At 45.2% G+C, this 26,317-nt stretch overlaps 1 protein-coding gene across 4 annotated transcripts in view; it reads right to left on the minus strand.

The window, feature by feature from the left end:
• Nucleotides 1-26,317, minus strand: part of ACSL1 (acyl-CoA synthetase long chain family member 1) — a 65,404-nt gene that overhangs the window by 11,008 nt on the left and 28,079 nt on the right. For 2 of the 4 annotated variants that reach the window (XM_047714743.1, XM_047714761.1), the window contains exons 3-12: nucleotides 18,491-18,605; nucleotides 14,137-14,201; nucleotides 11,392-11,493; nucleotides 8,675-8,774; nucleotides 8,048-8,226; nucleotides 5,114-5,146; nucleotides 4,883-4,934; nucleotides 4,297-4,370; nucleotides 1,834-1,911; nucleotides 7-141 (exon numbers count right to left, since the gene is read on the minus strand). In XM_047714743.1, coding sequence (XP_047570699.1) covers nucleotides 7-141; nucleotides 1,834-1,911; nucleotides 4,297-4,370; nucleotides 4,883-4,934; nucleotides 5,114-5,146; nucleotides 8,048-8,226; nucleotides 8,675-8,774; nucleotides 11,392-11,493; nucleotides 14,137-14,201; nucleotides 18,491-18,605 — 933 coding nt within the window. Of the gene's footprint in view, nucleotides 1-6; nucleotides 142-1,682; nucleotides 1,761-1,833; nucleotides 1,912-4,296; nucleotides 4,371-4,882; nucleotides 4,935-5,113; nucleotides 5,147-8,047; nucleotides 8,227-8,674; nucleotides 8,775-11,391; nucleotides 11,494-14,136; nucleotides 14,202-18,490; nucleotides 18,606-26,317 lie in introns of all 4 variants that reach the window. The other 2 variants (XM_047714771.1, XM_047714753.1) reach the window with 2 other exon arrangements.

Genomic DNA, 26,317 nt, shown 5'->3' on the forward strand with positions numbered 1-26,317 from the left:
ACTTACCCGGTCAAACATCCGGTTCAGCAGTCTGGGGACCACAGGAAAGATTGTGGGTTGAAGTGCCTTGAGGTCATCCATAAGCAGCCTGATATCTCCTTGGAAAAATCCTATTTTAGCTCCATGACACAGCATTACACACTGGAGCAGGAAACAAAAATAACGCCCATGTCTTCATCAAAGCAGGGACCACACAACATACACACAGACACACAAGGCTTCTGTTTTAGCATTTCGGACCAGTGTCCAGAAACCACGAAGTTCCTACATGTTGGTCACTTTTCAAAAAACATTCTTGACTTCCCTGGTCATTACACAACATCAAAGTGTGGTCTTTCTCTTGATCACCCTGAAGATAAAGGAGCTGGTAAGAGACCAGACTACGTTGTTTTTAGTGATGATCATGGAGTTTCTGCTATTTCAGCTCTAGGAGAAACAGCTGGTGAGTGAATGACAGGGTGTTAAGTAATCCCAGTATTTCACTTGCCTAGGAAATTTAGGCCTAATTTGTTCTCCAAACAACAGAGCAACTTGCAAACTTGGCTACTTGCCAAGCGTATTAAAGTCTCATTTATAAAAATCTGAATCTCACAAAAAAATGTCTGAAAAGCCACTATGTTGCAGCTGAGACACTAGGGTGTCAAAGAGCGGAGTGGCTTAACGTTCAGCAACGATCTACTCCATGGGTATGTTCCCACCTGATGCAAATCGCACCGGCAAGCCATATGCACTTGACCCACAGTTTGGCTGTTTTAAATTTTAAAGAGAGAGAGAGATTCAAAAGATGACACCACGGAAGTACAAATGGTCTCAGGCTTGAAAGCAGAAACCACTAGAAAGGTACGCCCAGCCTGGTTCATGGTTTAAAAATTCAAGCTGGGCGAGGAAGGCTTTTGTCCTCGATGGCCTGCCTCCCAGGCACACATCCCAAACTGCAATTAGGTATATATGGGCCATTATCAACCCGTCTGAGATCACTTTGGAAACTCACAAGATCTCCTGAGGTGCGCAGGAGGAGAGGTAACAGACCCAAGATGGGATCTCATGACCCTTGGTCCTTTAGGGTTAGTGCACCCTAAGGGCCAGCAGCCGATCAAAGGGCCACTCGCCTTAGTCACCTCTCGATTAGTCTCAGTCACTGACACTCAGCACAGTGCCTGGCATACAGCCAGAGCTCAATAAATATTTGTTAAATGAATGGATGGTGCCCACTGTTTTTTTCCTAAAGTACAGGATCCAAAATTGTTGGAGAAGTTAGAGATGGTTGTCGTCACACAGTCATACAAAGGGAGGCGAGGCTAAGGTCAGCTAAAGACCATCCTACTTTTCCAAGGGCACTTGGAATATTGGTGAAAAAAATGAATCTGAAGCTGACTTGCACATTATGAACAACCCCAAGGAAAACCAGCAGCTTTTAATAGAGGCAGAGGCTTCGTGAAGCTTTGCAGGATGGCATTCATAAAAATTCTACTTTGACAGTTCATCTTTCTGGAATCATGCCCAGGTGCATCTCCTGCAGAAGCCTGAGCTTCTAATTTTAAAATGAATGATTAAAGTTCACGTACTCAGACCGCTCCCTCTCCCCCCAACATTTATACTCTTTTAAGTAATTAGCACCACTTCTAAAAGGGGGCCGTGCAAACAATTCTCTCTGGGGATGACACTCTGCCCTGAAAACTTACCTGCATCAGTTGCTCATACATGTGTGCAAGTGGTAAAAACGAAATGTGTATGTCACTGGCATTCAAGGCAAGTACTTTCTGGAAAACACAACAACTTAGCAGAACACAAACAAACAAGCAAGTGCGCGCAGAACAACAAAACAAGGCCTACCTCTACAACTCTTTCAAACATGTGGGCGAGAGGCAAGAAAGATATCAAAGTATCATCTGGGGAAGGATTGACTGTATTCTGTAAGCAAAGACACCGGCAAGCAGAGAAGCGTTAAGATTCCCAGTAATTTCCCATTTTTATTTCAGAGCACATGATACCTCAACGCTAAAGAGAAAGCAGCTTTCACTTACAATCTGCCATTAATTCTCACAGAAGGATGAAAATGAAAGGCAATGCTTTAATAACTTCATATTCAATATGAGTGGAGGTCATTCCTCATGGTAAAGGAAACCCACTCAGGATTTTAGCCCAAACAGGGAAAATTTTGCCCAAATTGGGATATTAAGGGATCACGTGCTTTAATCATTTAGTATTCCAAAGTTACTGTACCCCACCACCCAGCAAACTCAATTCCACCATAAGTAAGAAATAAAAGGTCCATTCCAACATAACATAGCATATTATGTTGTGGGAATAGATGATCTATTCCAACATAAAATAGCATTTTATGTTATAAAGGGATAGGAGAAGAGATGATAAGAGAAACTGATTTCCAAGCTCTTTTATAGTATAAATGCATTTTGAGTATTTTAGTTTGATCAAGATCTTTACCCGAGTGGCCTGCTTTACACCCCATGAACACTATATCAATTTGTTTAGTGCAAGAGCTCTCCTCTGGCCCCGTCTCCTATAAAATGCTGATTTGTGATAGAGGTCTGCATCGAGGCTAAGCTGGACATCTGGTTTCCATCACAGGGCTAAGAATGGTCTTTACTGAGGACCAGGCATAGTGAGGGTTTTACGGGGAATATTCATGTTATTCATGTGTAAGGAATTCTGGCCAAAGTAAGAAAGGACCTCCAGCAGCTGCCACCATGCCAGTCAGGTGCCTATGCATCCGCTTCCAGGCCGTGCCCAACCCCCACCAGTGTGGAGCAAACCCAGTAGCCTGATCCTGCCACAATCTTAGATTAATTTTATTCCAGTGTGGTCTGCATCCCAACTAGTTCATCTCAGGAGGTAACTGCTTATATAATGAGAAGTCAGATTCTATAATTTTTATACTTTTCAATTTTTGATTTGGTACTCAAAAGAAAATGTGCATTAGCAAGATTAGAAGTTTTACAAAGTTGAGAATGCCCTTGATCCTATCATTAATTTTAAACCAAGTTTGTAATCATTTGCCTCAGTGAGCCAAGAGTATATCTTAAGTTTTCTTCAAAGACTAGTTAGGAAATTAAAATTCTACTTAGGTGAGGTGCTAAATGTTGAATTCTGTTTATGAAATATATGCCCCCAAAATAGGTATTTGGGACTAAGAAAGTGTGGGTGTAGGCAGGAGGGAGCTAGGCCTTCCGTAGCAACCAAAGACATGTATTCCCCAAAACCATTAAGCATGGGGGCTCCGGTCATGAAAATTAGGGCTCACAGAAGAACCCTCCCAGACACTGTTATGAGGGAAAGGCATTATATTGTTTGAGAAGGACTTTTAAAACTCACGTTTGAAATATATCCTTGGTGCTTGGACCGAATTGTATCATCCCCTCTGCCCAAATTCATGTTAAAGTCCTAATCCCCCATGTGATTGGATTTGGGGATGGAGCCCTTGGGGAGGTAATTCAGGTGAAATGAGGTCATGGGGTGGGGGACCTGATCCAACAGGGTGGGTGTCCTTGCAAGCAGAGGAAGAAACAGCAGAAACCTCTCCCTCATTCTCCATGTGCGCACAGAGGAAAGGGCAGGTGAGGACACAATTCTGGAGGTGGCTACCTACAGGCCAGGAAGAGAGCCCTCACCAGCAACCGAATTTGCTGATACTTTGATCATGGACTTCCAGCCTCCTGCACTGTGAGAAAATAAATATCTGTCGTTTAAGGCCCTCAGCCTGTGGGATTTTGTTATGGCCACCCAGAGAACTAGGACACACCAGGGCGGGGGGGGGGGGGGGGGGGGGGGGCGCGGGCAAACTTTAAGATGACAGGAAACCAACTAAAGGTCAAGGCTTTAATCTTTCTCATAAAATGGAAGTGAAGTCAATTGCAATAAGGAACAATAATTCAAAAACCTTCTGCATCCCATTAAGATTTCATTTGTCCACTTAAATTATTTTCCCCGCACTGGAATAGTAGGTGGACAAGGGCACAAGAGAGTCATTTCTTCTTGGTTCTGTCCTGGAAACAGTTATAGGGCAGTATCCAAATAAAGTTGTACCCTATAAAAGTTGTAATAACTTCTGTCTGTCAACTTAGCTTTACGGTCACACACAGGACTTGGGGGATGAGATCCACGATGAAAATGATTTGAGGGCGGGTGACCTTAGACTATAATAACACTCAGCTCTTAACTATGCCTCCAGCACCGCAGGGGCCTAACAAAGTGGGGCTGCCTTTCCCGCTTTCATTCTTGAGGCCTCATGCCAACCAAGTAACATGAAGGAAGATGATGATACCCCCCAAAGTTTACCTCAGTGACTTTCACAAAAGCTGAACAATCGCTCACTATATTTCCATGAGTGATCAGTGCTCCTTTGGGGTTGCCTGAGGAACACACAGGAGCAAAACAAAGTTAAAGGAAGTCCATCCAAAAGTGAATGAAATTAAGGAAGCCCAGAACCCTATGTAACTGGGTTATGCCTCTAGCATTAGGTGCACCCAGGAGAGCCAAATGCAGAATGACCTTACATTCTGGAAAAATCTGCCATCCTTTATGTGAAACTTCTTATCATGAACAACCTTTACTAACACGGGTGACTTTTAGAGGGCATGTAAGAAAATACAGGAACTTTATTTCTGGAAATCAAATGTTGGTTTGTCCCAGGAAATAGGGGAAACTACCATCCGCTCCCATAAACATCTGAGGAAGTGCACAGCACACTCAGATTCCAAGGTCAGATACAGTGATGGGGAAGAGTGCTCGAACCCCTATGTCCTCTGCTTTCAGACCATCTGTAGCTCAACTAAGTCCCACATCACCCGCCATCCAAGTAAGGGGGGGCCTGGGGGACACACCTCCAGACACCACTCAGAAGCGACTGCATTTCAAAACTTACCTGTAGTTCCACTGGTGAAACAAATGACTGCAAGATCTTCAGGTGCTGGAGGCTACAGGACATTTAAAAACAAAAACAAAGAACAAAAAGAAACCACACACAACCAAGGTGGTATAAGTCAGAACCGAAAAGATAACTATGAGCCATAAGCTAACCCAAGATCTGTACTAGTCTGAGACAACTAGGTATTGGAAGAGCTGAAGCAGAGGGCTGACAGGATGATGAACTTACCTTGGGCCTCTGTCTGTTGGCTCTTCCCAGGTCCTAAATGAGAAGAGAAAAAAAAGTCCTAAATGGGAACATTTTCTAAAAGTAAAGAAGAAGGTGACATCCAGTTGCTTCAAGCTGACCTCACTGTGGAATTCACTTATCACTGGCTCAAAGACAGTAGACATTTCAAATGAAAGAAATGGGCAATTTTAACCAACCTAAAGCGATATATTTAGGCATTGTCTTCAGACGCCATTTTCCAGTTGTCTTCACTCATATATAAAACCGTATAAATGGTATGAGGACTAGTCTTTGAAACATGATTTACTCAAAAGACAGGAATCAGAGTCTTTAACGGTGGATTTCTTGCCCCCACTCCCATTCCCCTTTATGGTCTTTAGCAAAGCCTGGCTCTTAACCAACATCAAACCATAATCTTAACCCAAGAACTGAAGATGTTCTGTACCCTCCCGTGGTCACCCAATTCTGGGTAACTGGCATCTTCTTCAGTCTAGAGAGAATAATCCATCTCTCGTAGAAGAAATGCTAGAGGCTCAAATAGCTGTACTCCCCACATGGAGTGGATTAAAAAAAAAAGATTTTGGAACCTCCAATTACAAAACAGTCCTCTCGAATGGTCACAAAGAGTGGCAGGTTCATTTCCGAGGGGCACATTTCCCAGCGGCTAGCTCCCGTCACTACCAGGGGTCATTTGGATGTTGAACTGAACAGTTCACTGCACACAGGCATCTTGGTCGCCACTTTAATTAGTTATTAATTTCTCTAATGAACCATTTATATTCTTTTCCTATTAAAACTGAATGGCCGGAATGAGCATATGGAGTGAGCATGCCTAGAATTAAGTGGAAATCTGATGAGTGCACTCAGGGTTCAGGGAGTTTCTGCCCGGCGTATGGTTTTAAACTGTTTTTAATCTTAATTACGTTTTAAATTATATCAGAGACAGAACACTGATTCAAAACAGGAACAGTAAAGTCAACCAAGAGCTGAAGCAATGGTAATTTCATTTTTTTCCCCAAAGGAATCTTCATCAGACACAAATCTCCATTCATCTGTTCAAAATTCTTACATAACTTCAACAGTTATATGCGATTTGGCTTTTAATTTATCAGGAATAAACGTTATCCAAATGACTGCCCTATGGGACAAGAAAGCCCAGAGCCTCAAACCTGTCTAAGGACATTATGTAGAAGAGAGTACGGCAACCATAAAAATGAAAGAGTTGTTGCCATCTTTAGGCTCCAAATGCCAAAAACAAAAAACAAAAAAACATACCAGAAGAAAATCCAAATTCCAGTTAATGATTAGCATGCTGAAGTATTTAGGGGTGATAAAAACTGCAACTTAAAGAAAATGCATTAAAAAAATAGATTCAGGAATGAATGGAGGGACGGAGTAATGGATATGTAGGGGATGAAGCAAATATATTAAAACACTAGCTGTGGGATGCTTGGGGGCTGTGCGGTAGTCTACTGACCAATTCTTCCAACTTGTTTGCATGTTTGAAAATTTTCATAATGAAGTATCAAAAAAAGCAAAAATTCCAAATACCAATATTTCTCTTTTTGATCCTATAAAACTATCTGTTAATATAAACTTGATCACAGGACCAGCCATAAAGCCAGTTTTACATCCACTTCTTGGAAATTAACCTTTGGCTTACCAAATTTTTAAAGACTGAGTATGAGTTACATTACACAGGGAAGTACAAAACGCCTTTTATAAAATGAAGCCTTTAATATAAACTTTATATTACAATCTTCATTTACCTAAATTTTTGCATCTTAAAATTACTACATCGTAGAGGCATCGAAAAACACCCCAAATTCCTGTGTGTACGTGTGTGTGTGTGTGTGTGTGTGTGTGTGTGCGCGCGCGCATGTTTGTGTGGTGGGGTCACGGAGAAAGAGGAAAGATGGGGGAAACAATGGCATTATTGTGAGCGGCAATCACAAGTGCAGAAGCAAACGTGCGAGAATGCTCGGTAAAAAGCCAGCTTGCCCCATTGAACAGTATGGCATATGCGTTCTTACAGACTCAGCTTCTCTGCTACTGTGTGTATGTACGTGTGTGTGTTAAGTATGTACACGTAAAAGGACTCTGTTAGAACAAATTACAGTTTCCCTATGAAGGCTAAGTTCCTCCAGAAAGGTATGACACAGATCCTTGTTTGTAGCCTCCAAGGAGAACCGTAAGTAAAATAAAACCCTATTTATAACAGTTCCAGGGAAATATTTTTAACATTTTTCGGAAGGAGAACAACTTACTACTGCATGTAGCCTACAATATGTCCCTGCAATATGTCCCTGACAAGATCCTCCTCTTACCAGCTCCTTGGGATTAAACTCTAATCCAAATCCTACTGGAGAATCAGCTTTTTACATGATGTGATGTCAAACAACTGATTTAAATATGGGCCCTGCTCATTTTCCTAGCATGGTTACCTTGAAAGTTTTGATTAACGTGAATCTTAAGAAATTCAACATAAAAATAAACCAAATCCGACATCTATGCTGGGAATTCACCAGGATGCTACAAAAGCAACTTGGGAAAAAAAATAACAAGGCGGATTGCCATGGCTGGCTCTGTTTTAGAAACAAAGCAGTGAGTAAATGGCATGGAAGCCTTAAAAGGACATCCAACAACTTAAATCTCTGCCTGAACTGAAAATCTGCATCTCTCCCAAATACCGTGTGGCCTGTCAGTAGTCTAGAATAAATGTGTGGGTGCTGTAACTTGTTTTACAAGAGCACTTTCTGTGTGATGGATTCACAGTGGGACACACGTAGAATTCTTCTTTCTAGTTAAGGAGACAGGAATTTCCACTCTGGGTCTTTTATGGTTGTTGAGATGACCAAGCAGAGCTAGGATTTCCACACTTGAACCAAAATGGCCCCAGGGACACCTGTCAGAGGAATGGGCAGGATGACTCACCTCCAACGCCTTCATACTGATGATTTCCACGCCACATCTTTTGCCTCGTTCCAACAGATCGATGCCATAGGAGTCCATGAGGACGATGGTTTTAATGCCTGGTGTTAACTTATTTTCTACACTGTCTAATAAGAGGTGGGCCTTCTCTGGCTTGTCAACAAAAACCAGAGAGAGTTCAGCTGGGAAGGAAGAGATACAATGAAGAATGAGCTCTGAGATATTAAAAACCTGACTGTATCATATCTGACACCAGGTTACTTTAAGGACTACAGTCTTTAAATAGGAAGAATTGTGTGCATTTAAACAAAATCCTGGGGATGCCTGGGTGGCTCAGTCGGTGAAGCGTCTGCCTTCGGCTCAGGTCACGATCCAGAGGTCCTGGGATCGAGCCCGATGGTGGCTCCCGCTCAGAGAGGAGTCGGCTTCTCCCTCTCCCTCTGCCCCTCCCCCCATTCTTGTGCTCTCTCTCTCTCTCTCTCTCTTCCCCTCTTTCTCTCAAATGAATAAGCAAATTCTTAAAAAAACAAACAAACATAAAATCCCTATCAAATCAAATATAACCCAACATAAAGCCACCAAAGCGAGCTGATAACCAGGCCAACGTCTACCCAAGGACCACAGACCTACCTTTGTTGACTATGTAGGTGATTGCTTCCGTTCCAAGGGTATCATAAAGGGGAACGACCACCATAGAGTAAGCAAAGCATCCTTGTTCAATGATCACCCACTAGATGACCAGTAAAGGTTGGGGAGAGAAAAACGAGATGTCATCATGGAACTAATTCAAGGAGAACAACACTCTGGAGAGATTCAAAGTGGAAACACTAGACGTGGCAAAATTCACATTTGTGTGTCTGCTACTATGTGCCAGGCACCCTGAGGGACTCATCGTGCGAACAAAACACCTGCTCCCTTCTAAGAAGGAAAGAGCAATTTGCTGGGAGAACTGATGCAAATATACGAAAAGATAATTAACAATACAAGAGAGTGACCGACTCGGACATGAGGGAGCCCATGGTAGGCCACCTTCGTGGGGACGGTAACTGAGCTCAACCCTTTGCTGGGGCAGCACAGTTTGGATGGAGAGAAAAGAAAGGAGACTCCAGTAGTGGGGATCGCATGATCGAGAGCAGGGAGGAGGTGGGCGAGCACCCTGGCCGGCGTGGGTGGCCCAGCAGGCAAGGCTGCGGTGCGACTCAGGAGGGGCCTGGTTCCATTCCCCAGGGAACGCACAGCCACGGAGGGCTCCTCAGCACAGCAGAGGCCCTGGGGTCTGCAGATCAGCCAGGCGGCTGTGTGTAGTAGGATCTGGGAACTGAGGAAGGAGGGACACATGCTTGTGTAACAGGAAAAATGTTCTGGCGATATCTCCCTGGAGAAGTGATATAGGAAAGACATGATAAGGTAACTGGTCACCTTGCCTCTAAACTCATCGGCCATGTGGCAACTACTCTGCCTTCCGGGCTGAAACAGTGAGGTCAGCCTTTCACTTAAAATCCTTGGCCGCCCCATCACCTCCAGCTGGAATCCTCGAATCTCCTGAGGCCCGCCAACACACGGCACAGATACAGACAGAGCTGCTGTGGGAAAGGAGCATGGCGCACTTAAGTTTGCTTGGCCCCGAACTACTTTTCCCCCTTTTCTTTCCCAGCACCAGTTCCAAGCTACAGATGTGGAGGTCAGGTCCGAACTTCTCAGCAGGGTCGTGTGGTACATGTGCTCCTGTCTTTTCTGCCCCTCCAAGCTCTACCATAAGAAAATGCCTCTTTCCCCAACACAGACATGCTGCTTGATGCAAACATGTGGTTGTTCCTGACATTCCCTTGGCTCCCCCACCCTCAGATACTTCAACACTCCACTGGGAGGCCACCTCCAGGAAGTCCTCCTTGACTGAGCTCCCATAATCCTTTTTCCCTGTGTCCACCCTTACCACGCTACAGAGAAAGCAGGAGCTTAAAGGCTGGTCTTCCAAGTCACTGTTGTGCTTTGGTGCCTCGCAGTGCCTGGCATATAGTAGGTGCTCAGTAAACATTTATTAAACTAGCTGATACATACAGGAAGGGGCTTACTCTGTGAAGTAAGGAATACCTGTCCTCGTGATCGACTCATTATAAAATTCCACTCACGCAAAAATCTGGGTAGTGTTCCCTTGAATGAGTTTTACTTGAAATGAAAGAAACTAAATTTCACGAGCCTGGTCACCGTCCAGCTGTGGAAAATGCTGTTTTTCCCTTACCAATACATAAAACTGTAGGAAACCATCCTCATTTATACAACGGTCAGTAGCACAGGGATGGAGCCCACACGTCTTTTGGACACAGGAACCAATCCAACTTCTTCAAGCTCAGTGCCTGAATTTTTCCCAGCCAAGTTATGCCATTAATCTGTTCACAAACGCCATAAGCAACAGCTCCAAAAGGGCTTCTCATTTAAACTGACCTTTAATGCAAGGGTCTGCGGAAGCACCAGACAGTGCCCTTGACAGCCAGCCAGACAGACAGACCACACACCCACACTAAGGCTGACTCATGGTCAAGGCATGCCCATGGTATTTTTCCCCGCTGCCCATGGTAGTTTCAACTTTGTAATCTGATCAGAGGGCAAGCTCCTACCTTTCAGAGAGCAAAGAGGAGAGTCTGCAACTGACAAAGATGTGTCATGCTATTCTTCTAATCACAGACATAAGCCTTAAGATAAGAAGATTCTTTGTGAGGTACTTGTTCTAGCAACTTCTCTGTTAAGTTTTTGTTTGGAACCTGGTTTTAAAAAAACAAAACCAATAATCCAAAAAGTGATTTTCTTTTCCCCTGCATTTAAGGTCAAGGACACCCTGGCTCGGGTTTTTGTATGCGGCACTTTTTAAAAAAAAATTTATATATTTTTATTTAAATTCAATTAACACATAATGTTTGTTAATATAACATATAATAATTGCTAATAATGTTAATGTTTCAGAGGTAGAGGTCAGTGATGCATCAGTCTTATACAACATCCACTACTCATTACGTCACATGCCCTCCTTAATGTCCATCAGCCAGTTACTCCTTCCCCTCACTATTCTCCCCTCCAGCAACCCTCAGTGTGTTTCCTATGGTTCAGAGTCTCCTATGGTTTGTCTCCCTCTCTGATTTCATCCCCTATTTTCCTCTGTCTTGTTTCTTGAATTCCACATATGAGCGAGATCATAAGATAACTGTGTCACTTTCTAAGGAATAACACAGAGACATATTCTCAGGAGAGATCAGAGCACAAAATCAGGTCCTGAGCAAAAGCAGGTATGAATTCCCAATGGCTCTTCCATCCAAAACTCTCAACAACACTCAGAATTGTCTCATGGTCAATACCTCGGGTCTGTTCTGAGCGAAGATGCCAATGAACTGATCCGGGGAAGGCTTGAAGCCCTTCTGGAGGAGCGCTGAGCCCACACACTCGGCTATCTCGGCAACCTAGAATGGGGAGGATAGACATCAGGAGCCGGGTCAGGCCCAGCGCAAGGAACAGAGCTCACTGGGTGATGGCCGAGCCTGACACCTTGGCCAGCGAGCAGGAGCACACAATGAGGAGAGCCGGAGCAAACAGGCATTCCCTTAGCTCTACATGTTTGTAAAACCAAGGCATCATTCGCCGGATCTCACTCTTAAGGGAATTGATCAGAGGGCCTCCTCCTAGAAAGCAGACAAATTGGATTCTGACAGCTGGGGGCCACAGATCGCTGGATGTTAAGCCCTCTGAGACATTTCTATTTCACACTTTACTTTCATAAAATTATAAAACTATAATTTCATAAAATTATAAATAATACAAGGACACAGAATTATTATTATTATTATTATTATTATTGTGACCATCTGGAGTTATAAAGAGCAGCAAAGCAGCCCAAACTTGTCACTCTCTATAAAAACAGAAATAACAAGGTTGAGGGACAACCTCCTTCAAAAAACTTATAAAAACTTTACATAAAATAAATAGATAAGAAAATAAATACTCTTATTGCAAGTAAAACTAGGTAGATTCATAAAAATTAGGTAGGACTCTAAACCTGCCCCCATCCTCTCCCTATTCCTATCCCAAAGTAACTAAAAAAAAATTGGTTTTAGTCTTCAAATTTGGATTATTTTCCTGATTCTCAGTTGGTGGCTTCTCAAGAGCACTTGGAAATCACACCCACGCCCGTGGGATAAAGCCACACCTATTCTGGCCCAGAACTCTGTTTGTCCTGGCACATGGTGCCACCGCACTCTGCCTATGGGGACGAAAGCTGACACAGGTGAGGTGACAGCAAGAATGATATGAATATGCTTATTGTTTTCGTACCCACAGCCTGTTTCACAACCTCTGCTCGCATGTCAGGGACGGGAGCCCGTGAAACGCTGCCGTGGTTGGCAGAGAGTATCAGGATAAACCGCAGGCATTTCTAGCTCTAGACAGAGGCTCCGTACGTTTGTTTGGGAAACCTCAAAGGGACTCCTAGCCCCACAAAGGTAAGAGTCACTAGGCTAATGAAAAGGCTTGAAGGTACAAATCCAGAGTTAGCTTCTCCGGGTCTAGTTTTAGGTCTCCACCAGCCTCTGGCTGAAATGTACCAAACACAGATAAATGTCTTCAGAAACCGCAGTGATTTTTCAATCTGCCTCGAAAAAATCGAATCGGCGGAGGACTTGCCTTCTCTGCCTTCCGGCTGGCATACAACAGAAGGGATCAGATAGCACTGGGGGGATCTGTGAGGCCTGAGGCCCACCATGCAACACTGTGTGTCCAACGCAATCAACTGTTTACACACCACGTGGGAAAACGAGGAAGCTCAGCAACTGCTTTATCTGGGCTCTGGTAAAGCAAAAGGAAAGCCGCGAATTCCCTCTGGCCCCCAGGGCTACACAGTGCATCGCTTCTTCCACAAGGAAGGTACGCCGAGCTATTCTGTCGCTCTGCTCTCCGTCAAGAGCTACGCAAGCAAAGCCTTTTGCATTTCACTCATCCTCAGAAGAGGGAAGGGGAAGAAAACACGGTGTGTGTCTCCTGTGGGCAGGGCTGGTGAGCACGAGACCCAGGCCGGCTTCGGGGCGCCTCGTGACCATCCCCGGTCACATACACTCCAGCGTGTGCCAGCTGTCGGGGCGCCCTTCCCACGGAACGTGGAAGGCGGAAGCTCATTTGTAGTCATGAATGCCACAGGATGACCTGTCCTTACAGCAGGGAGCCATTTCCTGGACAGCCGTGCTGGAAACATAAGGCAGCAGACTGGACACTTCCCAGGGGCTCCTGTACACTCTTGGGGTCCTACTGCCACGGGGGAGAGAAGCAGGGGCTTCGAGATGTCCTGTTATCATGATACAAATAAAAAGCAAAATCTTCCTGCTCTGCTTTCTGCCGTCAGCAACTATTTAAACAGCAGCAGCTGTGAATCAACGGGGCCTGCAGAGGGACAAGAATAAATCTACCACGATCCCAGCTTCCTTTGTGCTGATACAGTAATGCAGGTGTCACCTCTGAACATCTGTACCACTCACTACGGCTGCCCTGGGGTTCCATGTCACACCAGTCCCCAGTGGGTCAGGTTACCTAGACCAGAAGATGTGGATCTCACTTCCAGTCCCATTTTTGCCACTGACCAACTGTGACCTTGGGGGAGTCCCATCCTTTCCTAGAGGCTGTTTTGTCATCTTTAAAATGAGAGAGTTGCTCTATATTGGGGCTTCTAAACGTCTCTAGCACCCCATAAGGCAGAGGAGAGCTTCTATCCCCTCACGGGCTTTGGGAGAGCGTCACCTGCTTCGAGCACATTTCTAGAATATTATCTTGGAATTATATTCTGCTCTACGGTTATATTAGAATTATATTCTGCTCTGCGCCCACTTAAGTTCTACAAGAAAGTGCTTTTAAACCACCAATGAAGTGACTTAACCATTTTTTTCCCAAATCTTTGTGTAAAACTTCTCCCTTCTGAGGCTGCATATTAACCCCAGAGCTCTGGGCTAGCCCAGTGCACAGATCCTGGAGTAAGCTTTTAGTCCTCACAGTCAGTAGCTCCAAGAACAGACAGATTTCAGCCCCACAGTGTACGTGAGGACCCAAAGAGCCAGAAAACTCACCTGTTTGTATGAAAGCCATTCATAGGGCTGGTCTGGCTTCCGAGAGCCTAAACAAGGGCCGTTATCTAAAAAAAGAAAAAAAGAATGAAAAAACAAAAAATGGGTTTAACGTGCATAAATATTCTAACTGGTACCCGACTTTATCCTATAAAGTATCTGCAGACTTTGGTCCCCAGATTGGAAATAAGAAGGAGTTCAGATTAGAAATGTGTTCTCCCAGGGTTCTGGTGTGATTTTTTGTTTGTTTCTATTTTGTTCCTTAAATGGGGCAGGAGAAGAGGAAAAGTAAGAGGATATGAGGCAGGGGTGCCAGGTGGCTCAGTCAGTCAAGTGTCTGCCTTTGGCTCAGGGGTCCTGGAATCCAACCCTGCTCACCGGGGAGCCTGCTTCTCCCTCTGCCCCTGCCACTCCCCCTGCCTGTGTTTCGTCTCTCGCTCACTCTCTCTCAAATAAATAAATAAAATATATATATTTTTAAAAAGATATGAGGCAAATACAATTTTTAAGGATACTCAATTTGTGAATTCTTCATATCCTATTGGTTTAGAAAGGAGTCAACAGCTGCATGGTTAAAAAAAAAAAAAAATCCTAGTGTAGGTTTCAGAAGAATCCCTCAAAATTTCAAAAGTGTAAAGCATTCTAACTCAGAATGTAAAAAGGAAAACGTGACTCTTAAATGCCCAAATTCTGATGACCTGGAATGTACTTACATGGGTGAAGCCTTACTGGCAGAGAAACAAAATGAGGAAAAGATACAAAATAAAGAGAAAATAAAGTGGCGTATTTGCGAAAGCAAAAAATTAAGAAATATCAGGATGTGTCCTGATTCTAACTTGGGTACTGAATAGGCAGAGAGCAAGAAAACTCATATTACGTATTCCTGCTAAGGGCTAGTACAGTAAAAAGTACCACTGAGATCATTTATATTTGGAATCACGGGAGTTTCCTTCTACAGATCTACCCCAAGCTCACTTTACACTCAGTTTGTAACTGTTGAAGACAAAGCAATGTCCAGCTAAAGGGAAAAAAAAAAAAGAAAGAAAAAGAAGAGAAAAAGCTGCCATGTTCAGATGATGAGAGCTGACCACAGAACTAACTAGAAACACAGGCTCTGTGTTAAGCTGGGCCTCATAGCTCCTTCTACAGGGCATTTTTTTGGTCATCTCCCCTCTGGAACAGGGAACCTGCATTTCTGTTTTGAGACTACAACGTATACGGCTGCCCCATTCTGGGTTTGAGTGTCAGCTGAGGTGTCCCGATTTGGTTTGGGGGCCTGGAGGATGGCAGGAAGACTGAGCCTGGCCCCATCTGCAGCCCTGACGAGGCCGGGCCCACGAGGCAGAGTCACGCCCTGGAGAGGGGGATGCATGACAGGTCAATCCTGAGGACATGGAGGACCCAGGCTGGACCGAATCACTGTTTCACGCTGATTTCTGGCTGTCTCTACTGCAGCCTTAAGGAACACAGAAAAGAGCACTAGGGGCCTCCTTCTCACCCTCGGCCATTCACAGGGGCTGTGATAAAGGCCAGGCCGGACATCACAAGTTCCACCAGAAGTTGTTTTCAGACACACGCCATATGAAATAATGTTATGTTATTCTCCCAGAACAGGGATTGGCGGTGTATGTAAGCAGTGGCCAAATCAAGCCTGCCACCTGTTTTTGTGAAGACAGTCTTACTGGAGCACAGCCTCACTGGCTCATTTACATATTATCTAAGACCTTCAGCAGAGCAGGCTTGACAGAGACCACGTGATCCCAAGAGCCTACATATTTACTTTCTGGCCCTTTCCAGAAAAGGTTTACAGACCCCAGCTCCAGGACAGTGGGAACTTAAAAAAATACCATACCCGGGCCCTACTGACAACAACAAAAAATTTTAATTCTTTTTTTAAAAAATTTTAAACTCAGTTAATTGACATGTAATGTATGATTTGTTTCAGGGGTAGAGGTCTGTGATTCACTAGTCTTTTTTTTTTTCTTAAGATTTTATTTATTTAATTTTTCTTTGTTTTAGATTTTATTTATTTATTTGACAGACAGAGATCACAAGTAGGCAGAGAGGAAGGCAGAGAGAGAGGAAGAAGCAGGCTCCCTGCTGAGCAGAGAGCCCGATGTGGGGCTCAATCCCAGGACTCTGGGATCATGACCTGAGCCGAAGGCAGAGGCTTTAACCCACTGAGCCACCCAGGCGCCCCTCATGGGTCTTATATAATGCCCAGTACTCATTATAACACATACCCTCCCCAATGTCCATCACCCAGCCCAATTTTTTATATAATTGGACCGGGGATGGGGCCTGGGCAATACTGCTGTGCAGCCAGAGACGAGAATCCACAGGTTCGCAGAGAGAGTCCTCCTCTTACAAGCGGCTCCCTGTGTACAGTCTGAAAAGACGAGCTTTTAAAAACTCCATGCCGGCTTCTCCTTTCATTCAATAAACTCCCAACTACCTTATCTGGATGCTGGTGTTTACTCTCCTAATAAAGCCTTTGTCGTATGGTAGTCTAGGAAAATTAAAGCTTAGAATAAGGATGCCTGGGTGGCTCAGATGGTTAAGCTTGGGTCATGATCTCAGGGTGATGGGATCAAGCCCCATGTCAGGCTCTCTGCTTAGCAGGGAGTCTGCTTCTCCCTCTCCCTCTGCCTGCTGCTCCCCCTCCCTCAAATAAATAAATAAAATCTTAAAAAAAAAATACTTAAAAAAAAAAAAGGCTTAGAATAAAAAAGCTTCCCTGGCGGGGGTTAGAAGGCAAAAGTGACCTGCAAAAGAGCTTCCTTCAATCAGTATAGATTAAGAAGAGTGAACTTTGTTTTCTTCAACTTCTCTATGACAGTCACATAAGATTTTCATTTTCTAAGTAGATAAAGTGACCAAAAAATTCTCGAAAAGTTACTGTCTTGAGGTCAGAGGAGAGTCAGAAGGATAATGTAAGTCACCGTACTACCAGGATGAATTCATTCTCTGCTCACACTGAGAAAAACGTGAAAACATTTCTACACGTGACTTTGTGGTAGTGGTAAAGATTCTATATACATATGTACACATCTATAAATATACAAATATTTAATATACAAATATTTTGAAGTGGCTGTATGGAATGACCCACCCTGACCCTGACACTATATTTGAACAAGTTCAAAATATAGAAGTAAGTTGGCTTTCCCTTTAGAGTGGGGCTTAATGAATCTTCTACAGGAACGCTGGGTCAAAAACGCATTAGAGCCATCCAGCGTTACCAGTAGCCAGTAAAAAACAGGGCACTTCTGAGCGCGTACTATCTGCAACACATTGTGGGGCCAGAGACGGCAACAGCACGCAGTCCCTCACTGTCAGCCGACTCCAGTCTAGCTAATTGTGGCAAAAATAAAAGCTAGCCATCAAAAGATTTAAACGACAAACCATGAATCCTGGAGACCATTTCTACAGAGTAACCCGGAACAAGCCAAAACGAAGAGGTAAAAACACAAAGAGGGATGTGGGCAGCTGAGGAGACATTAATGGAGCACCTACTGTTTGCCAGGGCGTGTGTCAGTGTCGAGAGAAGAGACAGCTGCCCTGCTCAAGGAGCCCTGGTGAGTGGGACAGAACAGCAGGCGAGTGCCTCGGCTCCCTGGAGGGGCGATTACAGAAATAGGTACAAGATGCTGGGGGGGAAACACCTCACCTAGAGGCAGGAGATGAAAAGGAAAGACTAGGGCAGTGGCACAGAAAAGGGAGAAATGGAACAGGCACTGTAGAGGGCCAGTAAACGAGAGACAAGCGCACGAAGGCGTGGGGTTATGAGAAAGGGGAGAGGGGTGCTGGTTTTGCAAAAGGTTTGGTGTAAACTTGAGGAGACTCTATCCGGAACCTGGCAGGGAGAGAGGCCAGAAAGGCAGGCAGGAGCCGTGGAGCGTGGGCTGGGTTTCTCTGGCCACCGTTAGTGTGGGAGCGTGTCCCGTGAGTCACACTTGCAAAGGCTCTCCTAGAACACTACTTCCTTGGGATGTCAGTGTTTATTTCTCATAATACGGGTCTCATGGTCAAGTAAGTTTGAAAAAATGTTGGATCGGGCCCCATTAAACCTTTTGACCTCAGGAAATGTCCACACCCAATAATGAGCTCATCTCTGTGAGACTCTGCATAAAATCCAGGACACACCGAAAACCTATTTGACCATGAGACCCTCTCTGCCCCAGGAGCAGCCAGAGGGGCTCGTGTGCTTTGGGGTTCACTCCTGAGACGGTAGGAGGCAGGGGACTTGAACAGGTGGAAGGAGACAGAAGATGAGCAAATATGACTTCCTCAAGAGACCGCCTGTTCTCAGTGAAAATCACTGAACATTAGTCACACAAGTGCAGCAAATGCTTACTTGAAATCTGGATGCCTCTCTGGAAGCCTTCGTACAAAGTTCTGACATCTTCGTAGAAATACACCAAGGGCTCATCGCTATCCAGCAGCGGGGATCTCCGAGCGCCATCGCTACCCTGTGCAAAGAGACACAGACGCAGGAGCACGTTAGGGGAAAACATTAAAAATAAAAAGCCTAACCTGAGTGGCCCACCAGGCCCTCCACGGGACCCCTGTGGGGTCGCTGCTCAGTATTTGTGGAATGAATGGAAGTGCAGGATTTGCTAAGAGAACTCATTTGCCTGGGGTCAAGTGCAGCAGGCTTCAGAGAATCAAGGCTAAGACCAAACGGCCATCAGAGGTGTCCATCTCTGAGCAGGGGTCTGGCCGGATAAGGGGAAGAGAACAGAACTGGAAATGTACCACTACCACCACACAAGCCTCTACTATCAACCGCATGGGGGACGGAGCTTGCATCAGCTCTCATGGAAATGACAGGCCGTTTGCTTTTACTTCCATCCTGTGTATTCCTTTTGAGATGATTTCCACTCTTTGATCCCCGTGTCCACAGCAGTATAACCTGGGAGGAACTTCTGATTTTCCAGGGAAATCAGACGAAGACAAAGGAACTTCTGGTACTACCAAAGGACCATTTACAAGTGGGAGAGACTGTTTCTAGCGTGAGGTTTGAAGAAAGCAGAGAGGAAAGCCTTCACGAGAAAGGAGCAAAGGGCTGGGTCTCAGACAGCACAGTTGCTGATGGAGACACCAGAAGCATTCCAGGGGAAGAACCAACATGGAGAGCCTTCGTAGGTCATGACCGCCAGACAGACTTTGGTGGATCCCTTTTTTTTCTTCTTCTTGTTTTTTTTTTTTTTTTTTTTTTTTTTTTTTAAGATTTTATTTATTCATTTAACAGAGAGAGCAAGCGAGCGAGAGAGGGAACACAAGCAGGGAGAAACAGGCTTCCCACCAAGCAGGAAGCCCCATGTGGGGCTCGATCCCAGGACTCCGGGATCATGACCCGAGCTGAAGGCAGACACTGAACAGACTGAGCCACCCAGGCACCCCTGTTTTTTGTTTGATTGTTTATTTGGGTTTTTTTTTTTTTTTTTAGGATTTCGGTAGGATTCTTCATATCTCCTGTAAGCTCTCCCCCCAACCAATTTATCATATATGTACTTCAAAAAAAAAAAGGAACAGTACAGAAGTATATTAAGAAAAAAAAATGACTAGCCCTTATTATCAGTTCGATGAGTTCTTTCCAGACATTTTTCTTTGCTTTACATAAGTTTATATAAACTATTTCATTATCTACTAGGTACTAAATATGTGTTTGACACTTGACCTAATGCAGCAAATCATTTTCTGGGATAAATATCACCCAATGATATATTTGACTCATCAGCACACTCTATCTTGGCAGACGCCTGCTAACACCTGTGGCCATGATTCCAAACATGATTATTAATTATAACACACTACTTAATAAAGCAGAGAAGTTATTTTCTGTGTGTACTATGGTGGGAAAATCTCTGCTCTGTAGACTCATGCGTCATGACGACCTAATCTCTGAGTCTGTTTGCTTGTCTGCAAAACGGGGATCCCATGTGTCCGTGTCCAGGGTTACCTTCAGCTAAACAAAATTGGTCCTATAAAAGAGGGGTGTGTAGAATACGACTCAGACACCCTATAACAAGCCTTAACTACGAATGCCAGTCCTGCTTAGCCTGTATCTTTTCTCCAACAAATACTCTGGTTAAAATTCAGAAGTAATTTTGTGGCTTTACAGTACGCATTGGAAGCCTTTTCAACCCAGGAAGGTGCCCACCAAAAAGAGCCAGGGTACCACAGCTATGGTAGGAGAAAAAGGAGCAGGGGATGGAGTGACAGAAAAAGGGAAGAACAGAGGTATGCCTGGTGGAGAGGAGCAAAGAGCCACATATAACCACCTCCTGGCCACTGGCCCGGCCTGGCCCACTGTGCCTATCAAGCATGGCCAAGAGGCACAGGCAGCTTGGTGGCCCAGGTCCTCATGACCTCAGCTTAGGACAGGGCCTCCTACGCCTCCCATCCTGCCATGAATTCATGCGTGGTATCACTCGGGGGTCTCTCTGCAAAAGCAATCCTGCCCTCCCCCCAGCATTCCACTGAGAACTCTCACAGCTGTCAGTGGGGCAGAGGGGCATCAGGGGAATAAGACACAGAGCTTTCTCTGAAGGACCCCCGCGTCTTATCCTTACATCCCCAGAAGGGCTCCACGGGGCACTGGCTGGGCAAAGAGCGTGCAGGAGGTCAGGATGAATGCAGGAGGTCAGGATGAATGGACAGGAGTAGCCTGGAATCTTCAGATTCCTCGAGCCAAGGTCCCGCCAAGGATGGTCTGGGGAACACCAGACCCTTCTAAGGAAAGCAAATTAGCTCACCCTTCCCTAGATCTACTGAATCAGAAACTCTGATCCAGCAGAGTGTGATCCAGCAGCTGTAGCAAGCCCTCCGGGGGATTCTGGTGGATGCTGGTGAGAACCACTCACTGGACGCATTAAGGTACACAGGGGAGTAGTGAAAATCGGCACAATGCTTCAGAAAGAAAGCTACAAGAAGTGAGGCAGCAGCACGAAGAATGGGACGGAGGGCAAAGGACCAGAGAAAAATGTACTCATGTGGGCCTGGGTGAGGGCAGCGGCAAGTGGGAACGGGGAGAAGGGTGACACCAGAAGTAGGAAGGGTTAATGAATGGGATCTGCCCAGTCCCCGGATCTAAAGGAGGAGGTCTAAAAATAGTAGTTCCATTTAATCAAAAATAGAAGACTGGGCATGGGGGCCAGGTTTGAGAAGAGAGTCCGTTTAGCTTTGGATATAGGGAGACCATATCCCTTTCAAGATAGTAGGTCAACCTCCCAATTCCTATTTTGAGAATCACTGGTCTGGAGGATAATTTGATGACAAACTTTTGGTTAAATACTTCTTTGGTTAAGGTTAATTTTTTGGTGGTACATAATCCTCAAAACTTTGAGAAACATGGAAGTAACAGAGGCAAATCCAAGTTAAAGAAGTTAATTGAAGACAAGATATTTATTATTCTTCTTCTAATTAGCAATCAGAATACTTAGCAAAGGTTTGAAGATGAAGCAATAAATGAGCTCTAGGCCCCAAAGGCACACCATTTAAGGCATAGGTGAAACTAGGTAAAAAGTCACACTGTCACTTACTCGTAATATACTCTGTAATTTCAAAATTTCTGAGTGAAAGGGGAGGGGGGCACTGAGCAAGATCTGTGCTTTGCAATGTGTTGCTCTATGAAATGATCACACGTTCCCCTGAGGAATCACCATTTGTGAACAAAAATGCTATTTGTAATCACTGGGTGTTGGCAACCTTAATTATACCTACAAAGGGGAAAGGACTACACTCGGGGTGTTGGGAATCAGGGCTGAAACTGAGCTCAAATGTCTATATGTGCTACAAACTCAAGCCATTTCAAAAGGAGGGCATTCCATTACTGGGTCATGCAAGGACATGTCGCTATTTCTAGGAACATTTACTTAAATGAAAAAAAAAAAAATAAAAACTTCTGGACTTCTGATATAACCTACAGATGGAGGGTAGAGGCCGGGGTTTCAATTATTTCCAAGAAACAGGGAGAGCAGGGGTTCCTAGGTGGCTCGGTTGGTTGGGCATATGCCTTGTGCTCAGTAGTGATCCCAGGGTCCTGGGACTGAGCCCCGTGTCGGGCTCCCTGCTCAATGGGGGCCTGCTTCTCCCTCTCCCTCTCTCCCCAGCTTGTGTTCTCTTTCTCTCTCAAATAAATAAATAATTAATAAATAAATGAAAGGAAGGAAGGAAGAAACAGGGAGAGATAAGCAGACAACCCCAACTAAACGTACAGGAAATCAGTCAGTAAGATTGAGTATCAAGGAGGATTATGCTATATACTTCTTTAATGTGGTTTTAGAGTCTTCTAATTAAAAAAAAAAAATAGAGAAGGTCATGAGTCAAATACACTACGGTCACATCAGTGGTCCTGAGTCCATATGGCAACATCTCTATAAGCTAAAGTTCCTCTTGAGGTCAGTCTCCCCATGTGGGCTGAATTAGGAAATGAAAGTTCAAGTCCCACTTGGGGCCAGTAAGGGCAGGACCACAGTGGATGTCTGCATATCCGTGGTTCCCAAGACCAGAACCTTTGCTTATACGGGCCCTTGCTCCCACTTTCTGAAAGTTCACTTTATGAAACTTGACTTTTATGAAAGACCCACATGAGTACTACCTGTTTTCACCAACTGGACAAAATCGGAAGAGGAGTTTCACATTTATGCAAAAAGGAGTTTTGCGTTTACATAGATCTTTTTGTAAAAGTGAAATGGCATAACTGGAACTTCTGGAAAGTGGGGGACACTCTTGCCTTAGGCCCTTTAGGCTTACAAACGCTTTCATAGGGGCGCTCTACTTTTGGATACCAGGGGAAACCTGTATTTGATGAAAAGGACTCAAGATGGTGAGAGTCATTTTGTGCACGCTCATATTTAAATGCAAAAATGGAATTACAGGGGCACCTGGGTGGCTCAGTGGGTTAAAGCCTCTGCCTTCAGCTCAGGTCATGATCCCAGAGTCCTGGGATCGAGCCCCGTATCAGGCTCTCTGCTCAGCGGGGAGTCTGCTTCCCTTCCTCTCTCTCTGCCTGCCCCTCTGCCTACTTGTGATCTCTGTCTGTCAAATAAATAAATAAAATATTTTTTTTTAAAAACGGAATTACATTCTTGTGGATTTCTGGGGGATAGAAAGATCCAGGCTTTGTAAACTGGTCTAGAAAATGGGTATCTGCAGGCCATGACAGTCAAGTTCCCTCTGTGTTACTACTGTTTACTCCTGCTGGGGGTGGGGGCAGACAGAAAGAGGAAGGGAGACAAGGGAGGGAAGGAGAACTACGTAACTTGTAAGGAAACTGTGGAAGATGTAGCTGGATTTTAATGTTAAATCCATCTCCAGGGGAAAAAACAGCAGAATCACAGCCCTAGGGGCACGGTGTTTTTATGGGTTGTTGTTGGATTTTTGTTTATTCATTTATTTATTATTTTCTATTGCCAATATCCTCCATGTGAAACTTTCTTCCCAGCACTTATATTTTTACATGCCTCTTACCCTGCCCAGAGCATCACTGTCTTGCTTCGCAGGCACAAAAACCACTCTTACATCCAGTGACCTCTTAGAGACTCCCTGGCCATCAATTCTCAATCCCACCAACACTAGATCTTTGCTGTATGAACCAGGGCCTTTAAAGGCCAGCTGGACGGTGACCTTCCCACCTCAATTCCTGAGCGCTAACAGACAGGACACCTAAAACACACCTAAACACCCCGTGATATGCTGAGCTGTCTACATCCCAGCATAGCGGGGAACCACCAGGCTCACTGTTCATGCTCACCATTGAACAAACTGACTTCCCTAGATCCTTTACGCCCAGGGAGGAAAGAAAGGACAGAACCATCACGTCACCATCAGTGCTGGGGTTTGTCATCTGAGTGCAGGAACAATGGAAGCTAAGTGACTATTTCCTGAGCGCCTACTACGTGCCAGCCGCTCTGCAGGTGAGAAAGCAGCCCAAGGGCAAGGCTTTGGCCAGAAATATCTTGGACCCAGCTCCATGGACATCTGGCATGGTAAGAAGATTCTGTGGGTCCCGAGCAGGTTCAAACTCACCCCCACACCACTCATCTCCATCTTCAAGGAGCCAGGCCCAGATCACCGGTGGCCGACTCAGTTTTTTGGATCTTCAACACTTTCCCCTCATCCCAGAAGGGCTTCCATTTCACACCCCCCACCCAGTTTCCTACTTCCTGAGCCCCCACTTTCCCAAGCGAAGGATGTGCTTCCAGGGGGGTGGGGGATCTGGCACAGCACTTGGAAACGATAGTTCTGTGCCCCAAGGCACATTTCAATGTCATCACAAGGAGACATCAGCCAACCACAGAAGGGAAAATAGCACCCTCCCACCTCCGTGAGAGGGAAGAAAGTCTGGAGCCACCAAACCCCGAACCCACAAACACACATTGTTCCAGCAGGACAAAACTGCCTGTAGCATCTCTACGTGCCCACCATTTAGACATGCCAACCATTCCGCTCCGCTGTGGACGAATCGACAGGGAACCAGCGTCTACTTCTCATCCGTGGCTGGCCTTCTAGACATGAAGTGTGAGAAGGCAGGAGTTTTGTCGAGAGGCTCGGAAAGTTTTCAGTTGTCATTTTTCATTTGGCACAAGTTGCCCCGGATATTTTTAAACTCAAATAAATATTCCAGCACACTCTTCTGTCATTTATGAATACACACATTCCCTGCTCAAGGAAGCCTGTGAGAGGCGGCATCCTTTGCACAAAATCAAAGCACGTTGTCAGACCTGCTTGACCATACTCCTATTTAGTGAACAGTAGTAAGCGTTTACTGCCTGGTTAAATGGAACCGAGAAATAAATTTTTCTAAAACAATCATCTTTCTTTCTTTGAATTCCTAAAGGCAGCTACATAATAACCTCTGGGGCCTGGTCTTGGCATGGAGTCAGAAACTCTGCCTTCAGTTCTCTGTCATGCCTGCCCTTGTCCGCAGCCCACTCGTCCGCCCACCGCAGCCCCATGACCAGCACCTCTTCATTCAAATGACCAGTCACTTTCAATTAGCGGATGAGCCCAAAAACCTAGAGAAGCTCAGTGAAATGTCCTACGATGTAAGTCTAGCCAAGAAAAAAGTAACTAGCAAAGTTTTTCATACTTTGTTATTAAGAAGGCGTGGAGTCTTAGAAGACGCGCTAAAGTTACGGCAAGGTATGAAAATGCTGATGTTTGCATACCCCCAGGATGCTAGGCCTAAACAAACATCCCTTCCATCCACTCCCACTGCCCCAAAGGCTAGGACCGCTTGCTAAAAATGCCCTCCAATGCCATAACGCTTTAGAAAAACGTGTTTGAAAACTCTCTGAGCACCAGAGCAGCCAAGTTGCTAGGGATAAGATTAAAAAGCCAAATCTGGGCGCCTGGGTGGCTCAGTGGGTTAAGCCGCTGCCTTCGGCTCAGGTCATGATCTCAGGGTCCTGGGATCGAGTCCCACATCGGGTTCTCTGCTCAGCGGAGATCCTGCTTCCCTCTCTCTCTCTCTGCCTGCCTCTCCATCTACTTGTGATCTCTCTCTGTCAAATAAATAAATAAAATCTTAAAAAAAATAAAAAATAAAAAGCCAAATCTTTAAAAAAAAGAAAAGCAAATCTTTGCATACGTCTTTAACCACATGCACAACCATTTTGCAGTCGGACCAGGGAAGCACAGGCAGTGGGGGAATGCTGACCGGATACCTGCAATTACAAATGGCAGGTGAATGAAGGTTGGCGCCCCCAAACAGGAATTCCCACAAGTACTACTGACCGGTATGATGCCAGCGCATCAAACCAGGAGATCCTCTGGGAGCCCCACCCAGACTTCTAGTCGACCATTCCAAGTCTTCGGGATGAGAATTCTGTCTCTATTGAGGTTTCTAGTTACAAGTGACTGCAGAAACAGCTAGACTGTTGCTGATATTTCTCCCTTCCTCTTCATGCTCCCCTGCCACCTGCCACCGGGTTCGAATTCGTGAGTCTGACACCCCCTGTTGCGGGTGCTCGGCCAAGGCCTCTAGGCGGGTGGCCATGGGTGCACCGTGTGAACGCACCCGCCCTTCCCATGGCTCTTCCTGCTCTGGCCCGGCAGTGACCCCGCGGACCCTTCCTGCAGCTCTGCCTCCCGGCTGTGTTTGCCCCCTGCCCCATTGGACAACAGCGCCCCACCGGGAACCAGCCCCAGCCATTCACGTCCCGCGCGTTGCCAT

Source organism: Lutra lutra, chromosome 2 (assembly GCF_902655055.1).
Source record: "Lutra lutra chromosome 2, mLutLut1.2, whole genome shotgun sequence".
Lineage (NCBI taxonomy): Eukaryota > Metazoa > Chordata > Mammalia > Carnivora > Mustelidae > Lutra > Lutra lutra.